Source organism: Tamandua tetradactyla, chromosome 4, assembly GCF_023851605.1.
Source record: "Tamandua tetradactyla isolate mTamTet1 chromosome 4, mTamTet1.pri, whole genome shotgun sequence".
In the NCBI taxonomy this organism is placed as follows: Eukaryota; Metazoa; Chordata; class Mammalia; order Pilosa; family Myrmecophagidae; genus Tamandua; species Tamandua tetradactyla.
Window position 1 is genome coordinate 5,434,590 of NC_135330.1, and position 17,845 is coordinate 5,452,434.

The window sequence follows — 17,845 nt, forward strand, 5'->3', positions numbered from 1 at the left end:
ATATTTATAGCAGCATTGTTTACAATTGCCAAGAGATGGAAACAGCCTAAATGTCCATCAACAGGTAAGTGGCTAAACAAGCTGTGATATATACATACAATGGAATATTATGCAGCTGTAAGACAGAATAAAGTTATGAAGTATGCAACAACATGGAAGGACCTTAGGATTATGATGAGTGAGATTAGCCAGAAACAAAAGGACAAATACTGTATGGTCTCACTGATATGAACTGACATTAGTGAATGAATTTGGAAAACTTCATTTGGTAACAGCGACCAGCAGGAGATAAAAATAGGGTAGATTTTGGGTAATTGGAGTAGAAGGGATACGGATTGTGCAACAGGACTGATTGTAAAAATTCAGAAATGGATAGCAAAATACTAACTGTATTATATTACTAACTGTAATACAATAATGCTAGAACACTGAATGAAGCTTTGAACAGTGAATAAAAAAGTACTTGCATAGTCCCCTTGATGGAATGGTGAGAAAGGGGGAAAATTCAACTTACCCAAGAGGAGAATTCTTGATATTCTCATCAGCAGTGGGGACAACCAAAGCAATAGGCTGAGCCCCCAATCTTGGGGGTTGTACATATGAAACTTAACCCCGTAAAGGATAGGCTAAGCTTACTTAAAATTAGGCCTAAGAGTCACCCCCAAGAAAACCTCTTTTGTTGCTCAGATGTGGCCTCTCTCAGCCAACATGACAAGCAAACTCACTGTCCTCCCCCTCAATACATGGGACATGACTCCCTGGGATGTGGACTTTCCTGGCAATGTGGGACAGAAATCCTAAAATGAGCTGGAACTTGGCATCAAGGGATTGAGAAAACCTTGACCAAAAGAGCGAAATGAGACAAAATAAAGTATTAATGGCTGAGAGATTCCAAACAGAGTCAAGATATTACCCTGGAGGTTATTCTTACACATTATATAGATATTGCCCTTTTAGTTAAGGTATAATGGAGAGGCTGGAGGGAACTGCCTGAAAATGTAGACCTGTGCTCCAGTAACCATGTTTCTTGAAGATGACTGTATAATGATATAGCTTTCGCAGTGTGACTGTGTGATTGTGAAAACCTTGTTTCTGATGCTCTTTTTATCTACCTTATAAGTATAGTAGACTGAAATGCTAGTGATCAATGAAAGGGAGGGGTAAGGGATATGGTATGTATGATTTTTTTTCTGTTTCCTTTTTTATCTCATTTTCTGAATTGATGTAAATGCTCTAAGAAACGATCATCATGATCAATACACAACTATGTGATAAAAAAGAATGTTCATATCGTATGTTGATTGGTTTTATAAATAAAAATTTAAAAATAGAATAGAATGATCGTATGGTAAGAGTGTTCACGTCTGTATGTTGTTACATTTAAAAAACAAATTAATTAATTAAAAAAAGGATCATGGTGACATACACAATTATGTGATGATACTGTGAGCCATTATTAGTATACCATGTATGAAATGTTTGTATGTTGAGAATGTTTGCCTTTGTGTTGTCGTTCTTTTAACTTTTAATTGTATAATATAACATATATTGTATGTTGTTTAACAATACAAATATTTAAAAAAAAGGATAAAAGACCTAAATGGAAGAGCCAGTACCATAAAACTTCAAGAAAAAATGCAGCAAAACATCTTTAATATCTATTAATAGGAGATAGTTTCTTAAACTTTTCACCTAAAGCACAAGCTGTGAAAGAAAAAAATAGACAAATGGGAACTCCTTCAGATCAAGAGCTTCTGTGTCTTAAAGGACTTAAAAAGGTGAAGAGGCAGACAACTCAATGGGAGAAGATATTTGGAAACCACATTTCAGATAAAGGCTTGCTATCCTTTACACAGCTCAACAACAAAAAAACAACAACCCAATTATAAAATAGGAAGAGGAAATGAATAGCCACCTTTCTGATGAGCAAATACAGATGGGCTACTCATCTGCATTGGCTATAAGGGAAATGCAAATTAAAACGACAATGAGATATCACCTTATACCTGTAAGAATGGCTGCTATTAAACAAATAGGAAACTATAAATGTTAAAGACGACGCAGAGAAATTGGAACACTTATTCACTGTCGGTGGGAATCTAAAATAGTTCAGCTGCTGTGAAAGTCAGTTTAGCGATTCCTCAGAAAACTAAATACTGAGTTGCCCTATGACTCAGCAATACCAATACTACCAATACTCGGTATATACGCAGAAGAATTAAGGCCAACTGACATAAACAGACATTTTCACACTGATATTCACAGTGGTACTATTCATAACTGCCAGGAGATGGAAACAATCCAGGTGCCCATCAAGAGAAGAGTGGATAAACAAAATACGGTACATAGATACAATAGAATATTATACAGCATTTAGAGAAAATTATGTCCCAAAACATATGACAACATGGATGAACCTCGAGGACATAATGCTGAGTGAAATAAATCAGATACAAAAGGACAGATACTGTACAGTTCTGTTATTCTGACTCTGATAAAGCCACCAGTGTTTTGGAGAAGCTAGAAGGAAAAAATGTGAGATGAGGGCATGGTAGGCCAAACTCTGGGAACTGTTCTGTAGCTGCTTGTTGAAGTGTGCTTTGAAAATTATTAGTATTTTTTTGCTCTTCTTTGTATATATATACAAACATATATATATATATATGTTATATATCTCAACAACAAAAGGCAAAAAAAAAACAAAACAAAAAATACCTATAGGCGGTTATAGTAATATTAGATAAAATAAATTTCTGAAACCTAAAATTTGAAAATCTTTAGTAACATATCTCACTACTGCAGCAAAGCTCATATTTGTAGTAACTTTTTATATTTGGAGAAAATATAAGCACACAGTTTTGATAGTTAATCAAATGGTATTTAAGACAGTGTTTAATATTTAGAAGTTAAGAAATTCTGATACCTGTATCTATAGATTTTTTTCTTTCCTTGCTTTAAATAGAAACAGGCTTTATGATAATTAGATTTTTTAAAAATATGCCTATGGATAAGCTAACTAAGATATCCATTAAAGTGGTTGGAATTTTCATATGTTCAATGTAAAAATATTTGATTTCCCGAAATCAGGAAGATATTTAGTAACAAGGTTACCTGTATTACTAAAGCAATGCAGATATTTTTAAGAACTTTCTACTTGATATTTTGAGAACATTCACAGTTTTGACTGCTGATCAAAAGGTATCTAAGTTGGTGTTAAAAGCTTAGAATTTAAGAACTTTGCTATCTAAATTTGTAAATTTTTTTCCTTGTTGCCTTAATTTTAAATTGGTTTATGAAACTTACTGCGCAAACACAGGCTTTACAATCATTATATGGCTACTCTATTTAAATATGCCTATGGTTCAGCTAATTAAAATATCCATTTTTGGTGGTTCTAAGTGCATTATTTGTTTCCTTAAATTAAAAAGTCAAAAAATTTAAAAAAAAGAAAGACTCTTTTACTCAGCGTTAGAGCTGTGAAGCTATGAAAGTCAGCAGTCCCTCTTACAAAAACTGTTTAAAAAGTTTAAAAAGGGATCAGATTTCAAGTAGAAATATGAATGAAGCAATCTAGAAAGAACTGGAGTAGGTGAAAATACAGAATAAAGGATGATATCGTATTAAAACTTCAACTTCTGTGTGAGACCAAAGGAAGAGACATTTAGTACAAAACATGTATTTTGGATAGTGCATTTCCTAATTTAACTTATATGGTCAGTTTAGTTGAACACCAAAGTACCTAGAATCTTGAATAGGATATGAGATCTTGCAGACCTGCTGAGGTTAGTGTGATGCCCCAATATATCCCAGAGTAAATTGGACAGTGAATAAAGAAGTATTTGCAAAGTCCCCCTGGGGGACTGGGGAGAAAAGAGGAAATATTCAACTTCCCCATTTGGAGAACTTCTAATATTCTTGCAAGCAGTGGGGACCACCAAATCAATAGGCCAAGCATTTGATCTTGGGGTTTGCCCCTATGAAACTTATTCCTGCAAAGGACAGGCTAAGTCTACTGTTGATTAAGCCTAACAGTCACCCCCAGAAAACCTCTTTTTTGTTTGCCTGCTGTATGGCGGGGGTCACATTTCATTCTTTTCCCATTTGAGTATCCTGTTATTGCAGCACTATCTCTTGAAACTTTTTGTTTTTCTTGTTTGTGGGTTTTCTGGGAAGTTCATGGAGTGGGAATCTCCCACACGGCAGACAAGAATGCTACCAATGAACTACTCTTGCACCTCCCTCAGAGAACCTCTTCTGTTGCTCAGATGCAGCCCCTCTCTCTAAGTCAACTCAGCAGGTGAACTCACTGCCATCCCCGCTACGTGGAACATGATTCCCAGGGGTGTAAATCTTGCTGGCAACATGAGACAGAACTCCTGGGATGATCCGGGATCCTGCATCGAGGGACTGAGAAAGCCTTCCTGATCAAAAGGGAGAAGAAAGAAATGAGACAAAACAAAGTTTCAATGGCTGAGAGAGTTCAAACAGAGCCAAGAGGTTATCCTGGCTAATTTGTATGCATAATTCATATGCATTATATAGATATATCTTTTTAGTTTATGGTATATTAGAGTGGCTGAAGGGAAGTACCTGAAAATGTTGCTCTGTGCTCCAGTAGCCTTGATTCCTCAAGATGACTGTATAAAGATACAACTTTTACAGTGTGACTGTGTGACTGTGAAAACTTTGAGTTTGATGATCTTTTTATCCAGGTTATGGAAAGATGAATGAAAAAAATATGGTCAAAAGAAAATAAATAATATGGGGGGATAAGGGGTGAAATAAATTGGGCAGATGGAAATACTAGTGGTCAATGAGAGGGAGGGGTAAGGGGTATGGAATGCATGAGTTTTTCTTTTTTCTTTTTATTTCTTTTTCTGGAGTGATGCAAATGTTGAAAAAACGATCATGGTGATGTATACACAACTATGTGATGATACTGTGAGCACTAACTGTACACCAAGTATAGAATGTTTGCATGTCAAGAATGTTTGCATGTTAAGGTTTTACAATAAAAATATTAAAACAAAAAAAAATAAAAATAAATTAGGTCTAAGAAGCACCCAAAGAGAACTCCTTTTGTTGCTCAGATGTGGCCTCTCTCTCTAAGCCAACTCAGCAGGTGAATTCACTGCCCTCCCCCTATGTGGGACATGACTACCAGGGGTATAAATCTCCCTGGTAATGTGGGACAAAACTCCGAGGGATGAGCCAGGACCCGGTATCATGGGATCAAGAAAGACTTCTTGACCAAAAGCAGCAACAGAGAAATGAGACAAAATAAAGTTTCAGTGGCTGAGAGATTTCAGAGTCGAGAGTTTATCCTGGAGGTAATTCTTATACATTATATAGATATCCCTTTTTAGTTTATGCTATACTGGAGAGGCTACAAAGAAGTACTTGAAACCACTGACCTATATCCCAGTAGACTTGATTCTTGAAGACAATTGTATAACTACATAGCTTTTACAGTATGACCATATGATTGTGAAAACTTTGTGGCTGACGCTTTCTTTATCCAGGGTATGGATAATGTGTGTGGGGGGGCAGAATAAGATGTAAAATTTTTAAAAATGGGGTACACTGCAATATTAGTGGTCAATGGGAGAGAGGGTAAGAAGTATAGAATATATGGGTTTTTCCTTTTTATTTCTTTTTCTGGAGGGATGTGAATGTTCTAAAAATGATCATGATGATAATACACAACTATGCGATAATATTGTGAGCCACTGACTGTATACTCTGGATGGATTGTACATACGTGAAGATATTTCAATAAAAATATTAAAAAAAAAAGATGTGGGCGGGCCGCGGTGGCTCAGCGGGCAAAGTGCTTGCCTGCTATGCCGGAGGACCTCGGTTCGATTCCCGGCCCCAGCCCATGTAACAAAAACGGAGAAACAGAATACAATAAAAACAAGAAAATGTTTAAAAATGTTTCCCTTTCTTCCTTCCTTCCTTCCTTCTATCCTTCCTTCCTTCTCTCTGTCTTTCCTTAAAAAAAAAAAAAAAAAAAAAAAAAAAAAAAGATGTCACCATGCCCAAGAACGTGGAAAAGTTTGCCAATACTGCTTCATGTTTTGAATTATGAGATATTATTTGCAACATAATTTAACACTTAGCTTAATATGGGATCTGATATAGCAGATTTGTTTTTCACATATTGCTTCAAACCCACCTATGACCATGGATATATCACCCTTCCACATGTGAGAAACAAAGCAACTAAATGAAGACCACAATGATTTTCTTATGAAGTCTCATAAAAGGAGGAGCTCATTTAATATTTACTATTACAGTAATCATGCCCTTATAATTAGGATAGTTCCATGTTCTGAAAGACTGCGAGGATGCTTGGAAATATTATCAACAATTCTACAAACCTAGGGTATGCTGGTTTGAAAGGATGTATGTACCCTAGAAAAGCCATGTTTTAATCAAAATCCCATTTCATAAAGGTAGAATAATCCCTATTCAATACTGTATGCTTGAAACTGTAATCAGATCATCTCACTGGAGACGTGATTTAATCAAGAGTGGGTTCTACAATGAGACTCCGTGAATGTGAAAAGTGTCTAATGCTCCTTTTAGCTATTATATCAACAGAAGAGTAGAACATATGGAATAAAAATAAATAATAGGGGGAACAAATGTTAAAATAAATTCAGTTTGAAACGCTAGTGGTAAATGAAAGCGAGGGGCAAGGGGTATGGTATGTATAGTCTTTTTTTTTCTCTATTATCATTTTATTTCTTTTTCTGTTGTCTTTTTATTTCTTTTTCTAAATCGATGCAAATGTACTAAGAAATGATGAATATGCAACTATGTGATGATATTAAGAATTACTGATTATATATGTAGAATGGAATGATATCTTAATGTTTTATATGTTAATTTTTTTTAATTAATAAAAAATGTTTAAAAAAAAAAGAGTGGGTGCTAAACTGGATTAGGTGATGAGCTGTCACCACCCATCTGGGTGGGTGCTGATTAGTTCCTATAAAAGAGGAAACATTTTGGAGAATGAGAGATTCAGAGAGAGCAGAGAAGAATGACGTAGCCAGAAGAAGCAGAGAGCCCAGCGGCCTTTGGAGATGAAGAAGGAAAATGCCTCCCGGGGAGCTTCATGAAAAAGGAAGCCAGGAGAGAAAGCTAGCAGATGACACTGTGCTTGCCATGTGCCCTTTCAGCTAAGAGACAAACTGTGACTGTGTTTGCCATGTGCCTTCTCACTTGAGAGAGAAACTGAACTTCATTGGCCTTTTGAACCAAGGTATCTTTCCCTGGATGCCTTTGATTGGACATTTCTATAGACTTGTCTTAATTGGGACATTTTCTTGGCCTTAGAACTGTAAACTAGCAACTCATTAAATCCCCCTTTATAAAGCCATTCTGTTTCTGGTATATTGCATTTCTGGCAGCTAACAAACTAGAACACAGGGCAACAGAATGAAGAAAAGGTGACCTAGACTTTCAAAGAGAAAAGAAAATGGAGTATTAACTTTATAATTGTGGAATTATACAGAACTACTGTTCAACTAAGCCTTTAAGCCTAAACCAAGAGAAGAAATATGCCAGGTCTCAAAATAGATTTATTACTTCTTTGGGAGCTGAGAGAAGGCTTACCTTGGCTCTTACAAACAATCAAAGTCAAGAACACACTAGATCAAGTAAGCAGTAAGATGCATATAAAATACATGAATGTCCCAAGAGTCTTCTATCCGAACCTCTTCTCTATTTCACGACTTCTCTGTCTTACTACACTTACCTCTCTATTTAACTTTACTTCCTAATTGAACTCTTTCAGCCTCATTGCTCTTAAAACCATACGCTAAAAGTAAATATCTCATGGTGATTGTGTTAGTTAGATTCAGTTGTCAACTTGGCCAGGTGAGCATACCTAATCTTGTTGCTGCGGACATAAGCCAACCGTACACGAACCTCATCTGTTGCCAATTACATCTGCAGTCGGCTAGGAGGCGTGTCTGCTGCAATGAGTGACGTTTGACTTAATTGGCTGGTGCTTAAATGAGAGATTGCAACGTAGCACTGCTAAGCAGCTCAGCATTCCTCATCTCAGCACTAGCAGCTCAGCCCAGGCCTTTGGAGATGCAGAAAGAAGTCACCCCGGGGAAAGTTGTTGGAACCCAGGGGCCTGGAGAGAAGACCAGCAGAGACCATCCTGTGCCTTCCACGTAAGAAAGAACCTCAGTGGAAAGTTAGCTGCCTTTCCTCTGAAGAACCAACAAAAATAAATCCCCTTTTATTAAAAGCCAATCCATCTCTGGTGTGTTGCATTCCGGCAGCTAGCAAACTAGAACAGTGATTGTCTTATAACTCTGTGAATATACCAAAACAATCTAATTGTATACTTTAAATAGGTAAATATTATATTTGTGAATTATATATCAATAAAGATATTTTAAAAAGACACTCTAAAACTAACGTATTTAAAAACTGAACTTCTGATTTTCCTCCCAAAATATGCTACACTAACAGCTTCCCCATTTCAGTAAATGTCAATTCCTATCTTTATAGTTACTCAAGCCCACTATCAGTCATTCTTAATTATTTTCCTCGCCCATGCCACCTCTAATCCACTAAGAAATTGCATTTGATCTACTTCAAAATAGATCAAGAATTTCATTACTTCTTATCACTTCCACTGGCCTTGTCAACCTAGTTCAAGCCACCAACATCTTACACACTCTAGTAGTCACCTGAAGCCTTCTTCTATACCAGCCAGAATGACCTTCTAAAAACATAATCAGTTTATATAATCTGCTCAAAATCCTCCAATGGCTCACTCTTATTCAGAATAAGTCACCAAAGTCTTTCTAATGCCTTTGTAAGACCCTTAGTGATCTGTTCTTTCCCTCCATCACCATTTTAACTACTACATTTCAGTCCTTGATGTTCCTTAAAACTCTCCAGGCATATATTTACTTTACGACTTTTATATTTTTCTGTTTTCTGTCTTGAACACTTTCTCCTCATATCTATTGCTTGATATCTCATCTCCTGGCTTAAATACCACCTTCTCAGTGAGTCCTTCCCCTTTGAATTCAAACCTGCAAACCCCCATACTATTATGTATTCATCTCCCCTGCTTTGTATTTCTCCAAAGCACTTATCATCTAAAATATTTAATATTTTACTCCTCTACTTTATTCATTCTCTATCTTCCCCTTACTAGGGGAGATACTCTATAAGCCAAAATTTTATTCATTTTCTCTACTTGCTATGTTCTCAGTTTCTAGACAATGGCCTGGCCCAGTAGGTGATCCATACATAGTTGTTGAATGAACTGAATGTAAACTAAAGACATAGAAGCAAAATTCACTTGGAACACAAAGTCAGAATCTGTACCAAGTCTACTTCTAAAACTATATACACATAAGTGACTAAAAAGCTAAAGCCTGTGGCTACATTGTTGTACTCTCCATGTCTGGACTACATATCTACTATAAAGGATGAATTATGAAAAAAAAACATAAGCAGAGAAAGAAAGAGCTACATTTCAGAGGCCAGAACTGGAGAAAAGTCCCAGGCCTTCAGACTGATGGAATATCAAAGATAGCATACTATACTCCCCACTAGTTAGTGCTTACCCCTAAATTTTGCCACCCTAAAACCTCTTTTGTCATTTAATTTCCAAGTAGGAAGATTTTCATCTAGTACACAGTTTTAATAATTAACATATTCTATTTTAAAATTCAATGTGAGACCAAAGGGAGAGTTGTTTACTTAGTGCAAAATCTATATTTTGGGTTGCACATTACCTAATTCAACTCGTATGGTCAGTTTATTTGAATACCATAAATACATGGAATGTTGAATAAGGTGTGAAATCTTGTTGGTTTGTCCAGAGTAGTGTGATGTCCCAATATATCCCAGAGTAATTTGGACAGTGAATAAAGAAGTAATCGCAAAGTCTCCTTGGGGAACTGGGGAGAAAGGAAGAAATATTCAACTTCCCCATTTGGAGAATTTCTGATATTCTCACAAGCAGTGGGGACAAACACATCAATGGGCCTAGCCTGCGATCTTGGGATTTGCCCCTACGAAACCTCTTCCTGCAAAGGACAGGCTAAGCCTACTGATAATTACAGGACTAAGAGTCAGCCCCAGAGAGTCTCTTTTGTTGCTCAGATGTGGACTCTCTTTCTAAGTCAAATGGGCAGGTGAACTCACTGGCCTTCCTCAGGTACATGAGAGAAGACTCTCAACAGTGTAAATCTCCCTAGCAATGTGAGACAGAACTCCTGGGACCCTGCATCAAGAGACTGAGAAAGCCTTCTTGACCAAAAGGGGGAAGAGAGAAATGAGACAAAATAAAATTTCAGTGGCTGAGAGATTTCAACAAAGTCAAGAGGTTATCCTGGAAGTTATTCTTATGCATTATATAGATATCCCTATTTAGTTTATGGTATATTGGAGTGGGTGGAGGGAAGTACCTGAAACTGGTGAACTGTGTTCCAGTAGCCTTGATTTTTTTAAGACAACTGTATAAAGATACAACTTTTACAATGTGACTGTAGAATTGTGAAGACTTTGTGTCTGTTGCTCTTTTTATCCAGGGTACGGACAAAAGAATTTTAAAAATATGGATAAAGAATAAATAAATAAATAGGGAAGACAAAGGGTGAAATAAAGTGAGTAGATGGAAATATTAGTGGTCAATGCAAGGGAGAAGTAAACTCATATGCATGAGTTTTTTAACCCTTTTTCTTTCTTTTTCTGGAGTGATGCAAATATTCTAAAAAATGATCATGGTGATGAACATACAACTACGTGATGATATTGTGAGCCACTGATTGTACATCATGTATGGAATATTTACATGTGAAGATTTATCAATAAAAATATTTTTTTTAAAGAATGTAATTTGGAAAATAAAAAAAAATAACATGTTCAAGATGTTTTACCTTATTAACCAAAAACATAAATAAATGCCTATCAGAATTTCAAATTAGAGCAAGATGTTTTGCCAGAGAGTAAAAAAGATTTACAATCTCAACATTTTAGTTAATTTATATTACTTAACCCTGAGGTTTTCTGTATTGTAGAAAATATTTTATGAGTGAGAAATGCTTTTTAAGTCCCCTTGGGGGAATGGTGAGAAAGGGGAAAAATTCAATGTTCTCAAGTGGAGAATTCTTGATATTCTCATAAGCAATGGGGACAACCAAAGCAACAGGCTGAGCCCCCAGTCTTGGGGTTTGTTCATTTGAAACTTAACCCCACAAAGGACAGGCTAAGCCTACTTAAGATTAGGCCTAACAGTCACCCCCAAGAGACCCTCTTTTGTTGCTCAGATGTGGTCTCTTTCAGTCAATACAACAAGCAAATTCACTGCCCTCCCCTTCTCTAGGTGGGACATGACTTCCAGAGGTGTGAACCTTCCTGGCAACATGGGACAGAAATCCTATAGAATGAGCTGCGACTCAGCATCAAGGGATTGAGAAAACCTTCTCAACCAAAAGGGGGAAGAGCGAAATGAGACAAAATAAAGTATCAATGAGTGACAATGAATTTTTTTTCTGTTTTCATTTCATTTCTTTTTCTGAATTGATGCAAATAAGAAATGATCATGATGATCAATCTCCAACTATGTGATGATACTGTGAGTTACTGATTATATATGTAGAATGGAATGATCATATGGTAAGAATATTTGTGTTTGCATGTTGGTATGTTTAATAAATAAAAATAAAAAAATAGAAGAAATGCTTTTTAGTATAATGACTAAGAGTACGCACTCTGGATTACAGAATGTCTGTGTCTGAATCCTAGCTCTATTACCTGTTAGCTCTATAACCATAGGCAAGTTTCTTAACCTCTCAATGCCTCTGTTTTCTCATTTATAAAATGGGATTGCTAAAAATACCTACTGAATGAATTAACACATGTAAAATGCTTAGGAGTGTGCCTGGCACACAGTAAGCACTCTCTAAAGTAGCTACAAAACAATAATTTTTTAAAATGTATACACACACACACACACACACACACACACACGCATGGAACTATTAAACTTTCCCATATGGGAAACCCCGAATACCCTCTCAACCACTGGGGACTCCCAAGAAAATAGGCCAAACCCTTGAGGCTTGCCCTTAGGAAACTGATTTCTGTGGGGGAGAAACTGAGACTACCTAAAACAATACCTGAGACTTGCTTCCGTTGTTGCTTAGATACGGCATCTCTCTCTAAGCCCAACTCTGCAAGGAAAATCATTACCCTCCTCACTACATGGGACAAGTCATTCAGGGGTGAAAGCCTCCCCACCCCCACGACAACATGGGGTATGACTCCTGGATACCTAGGAGGTGCTAGTCTGGGCCTAGCACCTTGGGATCAGCAATGCCTTCTGGACCAAAAAGGGGAAAAGAAGTGTAAGAAAATAAGGCATCAGTGGCCAAAAGAGATCAAATGGACTCAAGAGGCTATTTTGGAGGCTGCCCTTACCACGCTTGAGTTAGATAGTGCTAATTGCTATGGTTTGCCAAACCCCAACAAACATCAGTTCTGTTGACTCTTAAGAACACCAAGGATTCAAATCAAGACTCTATAAAGGTTTCATGTACCTTTGGTTTGCCTTTCTGGAATCTATAATTCCCAGAGGATTTCTAGGTCAGATAAATCCTGAAACTCAGAAGGACTAGCCTCTCCAAGATTATCAATTAATTACATTCCCCTATCCTTTAGGGTGGACACCCCTTCTCAACCTAAAGAAGTCAGAACAGGCACTGCCCAAGTGTCCTTACAGACTGGGAAAAGGATTAAGGGAGGAGCAGTTATCACAGAAAATAGCACACGAGTAAGACTGCTGAATCACTATATTAATATTCCTTCTAGCCTCCAGTGTTTTGGAGCAGCTTAAAGGAAAAATCTGAGATGGTGGAATTTTTCCTTTTTTTCCTTCAACTACTTGTTGAAGTGTACTTCGAAAATTATTGCTTTTTTCTTTCTTCACTTTGTATATATATTTTACAAAAACTGCTTAAAAAAGTTATCACCACATTTCATGATTCACCTAAGAATGCTGAGGGCCAAACTGAGAAACCATTGCTATGTATCAAAAACGATAATTGCACTTTGCAAATTCTCTACAACAAATAAATCCTGTATGAAGAGATTACTTTTTCTTGTTGGAAAAAAATACAGGTTTTCTAAGATTTGGCTGAAAGTAATGGTAGAAGGGAAAGATAAAGTATGGGGGATAGAGATGGAAAATGAAGTTGATTAACTATTGAAGTGGGGTGAACAGGAGAAAGGAGGGTCATTATTTTTCTCTCCACTTTTATACATATTTAAAGATCATATCAAAAATAGAAGTTTCCCAGTGCCTGCCTATGGGGGGAAAAAATTGATGAAGTGTATTTTCCTAAATGAAACTTGTTAATTCAAAATTTTTCTTAAAGACTTTTTCACACACACATAAAAAAAATATGACGGAAAATCTTAAGAATTTCAGCTCTACAATTCATTAGCAAGCACTTTTCTAGCTTCCTTTACCCACCTTCCATCTACCTAGCTCTTCAGAGCACCGAAGAGAGGCTGATCCAATTCATCTACTACTGACTGGAAGTGTAATTTTTCTGTATCCAGAGCAAAGTTCTGCTATACTATAATTATTTTGAATATTCAAGATCTTAAGATTTTACCTTTATCCACATGATCACTGTCATCATAAACAGTAAGTAATTTGAATGTTTTGTATGTGCTAGGTCTACACTAAAATATATGCATTTTCTTAAATCTAGACAACAATCCTTTGTAAGTGGAATAATTAACTTCAATTAGAGATGAAAATTTGAGGCTTAGCATTTAAGTACTTTGGTGTTATTCAGGTATTGAATAACAGAGAGAAGATCTGCACCAAGGTCTAATTCTAAAGTCTGTGTTTTTCACTTTTCCATACTGATTCCCATTTTTCTCTAAAAATGGAAGGGAGGAATAAAGTACAGAAATGATAATCTAGTCAAGTCACACATAAAGTCCACATAAGAACCATATACAGAATTTGCTGACAACCCCATCAATCATATCTTTCACTCAATTGTAAACATTTACTTCCTTTAAAAAGAAATTAAAGGGCAGGCCACAGTGGCTCAGCAGGCAGAATTCTTGCCTGCTACGCCAGAGACCCAGGTTCAATTCCCGTTGCCTGCCCATGTGAAAAAAGAAAGAAATCAAAACAATTCTGTTCTTCAAATGCCTAACTATTTCACAAAAATTATGGCGGGAACTATTTACTAAGTGCCTACTATGTGTCTAGCACAGTTCTAGTTACTTCAGGATACAGCAGCAAACAAGACATATTCCTGTCATCTGGTGGGGGAAGACAAACAATAAGCACGTAAGCAAATAATTAAAGTAATATCATATACTAAAAATAAAATGATATGATAGTGAGCAAAGAAAGAGACCAGCTGAAACAAGATGATCAGGGAAGGCCTTTCTGGTAAGTAAATATTTGAACTGAAGTCTGAATAATGATAAGCCAGAATTTGAAGAAGTCTGAGAGGTGAGCAGGACAGACGTAGAATCTGGTAGACTGTAGTAAATATCTGGCTTTTAATGCTGGTTCAGAAGGACATCACTGAGGCTTTTAAAGCTCAGGAAGGACATTCTTTTATGCTACAGAAAAATCACATTAGAAAATGATGGTAATAAATGCTTCAGCCATGAAAATTAAAAGAAGCCTGAATAAAATCAGTAGAATTCCTCCATAGGAGTATAACTTCAGGGAGCCTACTTGCCGTCTCTAAATTATTTCCTTTAAATGAACAAAAAGTCTCTTATTACACATGATGAAATAAAGGATAAAATGAGAATATCTCTGGAAGAGCTAACACAGTTACTTAAATACACACTAAGGATAAATATAAATTACTAAATAAGAATGGATGACAAAAGAAAAAATGAGAAGAAAAAGCAGCATCAGGATAACAGAAAGAAAGGCTAAAATGCCAGACAGTTTTACCTAAAGCCAACTTAGAAACCAAACTCAAATTGAAACTGGTCTAACTGTAAACAAACTACAATGTAAATGGAAATAAGGCCCAATGCATAAACTACTACAATCCTGCCCTTCACCATAACCCTTAATATTTCTCTCTAAAAAACGCTTTACTTATTAAATGGATGATATTCATTAAATGTAAATAAACACAAAACCACTCCAAATTAACCTTAAAAATAACCATTTTAGAAACTTAAGTTCTATTCCACTAGGAAAACAACTGGGCATTGGAAAGTCATAAGTATTAACTATATAAACTGTATACAATGCGCTTCAAATTAATTATTGCCTTCCTAAAACGATCATTTTTCACTATTGATACCAAGAAGGGAAACAGGTTCAGGCATAATATCAATAACCAGTCAAGGTAGAAAAATTTTGGCCCCAGTGTATTTCATTATTGCTGACCAGAAAAAAACATTTTAACTGTCACTTGTAATTGCCACAAGGCAGACATTGGGAACAACCTATTTCTGCAAATTCAGAGCCCAAAGGTAGAAAATGTTAAATAAATGTTAGAATAATCCGTAGCACTGCTTGCTACCACTGGTGTAGCAAGTACATTCGTGTTCCCAGTACATTAAAGAATAATCTTGAAAATATTATTTTACAAGGCTAAACGTGATCACTGTCACCTGATCTGGCAGAATCAAGTCCTGATTCCACTATTTTGCCTTGTACTCAACTCCTAAGAAACTTAACATGTCATAGTCTTGGTTTCCTCATCTGTAAATCAGTGATTAGAAAAATCTACTTCTCAGGATTATTTTCAGAAATAATGAGATAGATGTTACTCTAAATCACAATAAAAGGCTGGGCACATAGGAGATATTCAATAAATGAGAGTCTTTGATGACAACTATCATCATGTTTGATATTACACTTTTCAATTTTACCTGTTGGGAAGAAAGTAAGTATTTGTAAAATATAGGTAATCCTGTCTTGGCTCTCCTAACTTTTCATCATTATTATTCAAAGAACCACAAAATCATCTGTCTCAACAATTAACCTTATACACAAATAGCTGGAAACTTGGGGCTTATAATTTTGCAAGCTCTATCAATACAGGGGCTGGGATAAATAGAAGTAGAAAAAGAAACAAGAATAACTGGACGATGGGACTCAAAGGTGACATGCCACAGACAAGAAGCAACAAAATGGATATACACAATGAGCACAATTTATTCAATGGATAAAATTCAAATGGATATATATGGAGCTAGGGCTACCTCCTCTTCTCAGCAAGGAGCGATAGTCACTTGTCCACACCTCCCTCCTCTTAGATTTGAAATCCTTTGCAAACAAACCTATGCTTCCTGGAAGCTTAACAGACCTCTTTTCCATAGCAAAGCAGCAAAAAAGCAGTGGAAAAAACTCCACGATGAAGACAAAAAAGTAATAACTGAAAAATTAAAAGAACTACATACTCCAAAAGTACATTTCCTGTTTTGAGTACCTATGAAATCAATCTCAAAATGGGAAAAAGACATTTCAAGCTAATATGGATATGTTTTGCATTTTAAGGTATTAGTGATAACGCTGATTAGAGTATTTCAGCTGTTTCCGGTCAGTATCAAAAGAGCCCGTATTTTACTGCAGCAAACACAGGTCCAGGAAAAACAGCCCCAGTGGTGGCCGCAGCTCTGTGTGGAGCTCAGGTGGCTGCCGGATGGCATTCAGCCAGGTAAGGCCCCCTCATTACACATCACAAGGAGAGGTCAGCGGGAAAGGCAGAGCCGCCCCACACATTCCGGAGAAGGGGACGGATTCGCTACTACTTAGAACAGTTTGTTTACTGCCAGGAGAAGGACTCGTTACCACGTCAAGGCCTATAGGAAATAAACGGACGCGGTCATGTCCGTGCAGGGTCAGTCCAGTCAACGGCACACCTCGGTAGCCTCGGCCAGGAAAGAATGTGTAAACACCTGCGGATCGGGGCCCAACGGCCCAAGGTCAAGCCAAATCTGCGGCTAAAAAACCCACGCACTGAGCCTCCCGCAGCCCAGCACAGCGCTGCCGAGGAGGGCAGGCTGCGCCCGGGAGCGCTCGGGTCAAGGCCTGGACGGGGCCAGCCGCACGCGAAGGCAGCGGCTCCGCGGGAAGACCCAACGCTTCGGGAAGGCTTTCCTTCCCTCCCCCGGCTCCCCGGCTCCCCGGCCCCCGGCTCCCAGGCCCCGGCCACCCCGACACTCACATCTCCGCAGCCACTTCATCCAGTGGTAGACGATAGTGCTGTGGTGTTTCTTGTTCTCTATGCACCACGACGACAAGCCTTGAATGGACTCCATGGTGTTAGTTACCGACTGGAGTTTTCGGTCCAGCGAGGCCTCCAGTGCGCCCGCCGCGGAGGCCGACGAGGACGAGGCCTTGCCGCCGCCGCCGCCGCCGCCGGCAGCCATCTTCGCGGTGTGCACAGGCGCCGCTGCTCCTCAGGCGGCGGCGGCGGCGGCGGCGGGACGGGGAGAACGATCCCTGCGAGAGCGCGGACGCCGCGGCGGGAGCAGGGGCGGGGCGGGGCGCGCGGGGCCTTCCCGGCTCTCGGACTGCAGGACCCGCGGCCCGGCGCGCTGGCGGCCCCACACGCTGCGAGCGGGGGCGGCGGGTGTCCAGGGTGATCGGTACTGTTCAAGGGGTCGTGTTTAAACCAGTCAGTAACCACGAAAGAACTACGCAAAAACAAACAAACAAACAAAAAAACAGGACCTGCAAAGCCTTTCAAGCGCCCAGCCCCGAAAGTAATGGTTTTATAACTCTAAGGCCCTTCCCCACCCCTAACCCACCCTCCTCTGAGTAGGGGCGGGCGTTAATTTCTTA

At 38.1% G+C, this 17,845-nt stretch overlaps 1 protein-coding gene across 6 annotated transcripts in view; it reads right to left on the reverse strand.

Moving 5' to 3' along the window:
- Positions 1-17,459, reverse strand: part of RPRD2 (regulation of nuclear pre-mRNA domain containing 2) — a 186,211-nt gene extending 168,752 nt beyond the window's left edge. For all 6 annotated transcript variants that reach the window (XM_077156141.1, XM_077156140.1, XM_077156145.1 and 3 more), the window contains exon 1: positions 17,226-17,459. In XM_077156141.1, coding sequence (XP_077012256.1) covers positions 17,226-17,430 — 205 coding nt within the window. In that variant the 5' untranslated portion in view covers positions 17,431-17,459. The remainder of the gene's footprint in view (positions 1-17,225) is intronic.
- Positions 17,460-17,845: the final 386 nt, after the last annotated feature.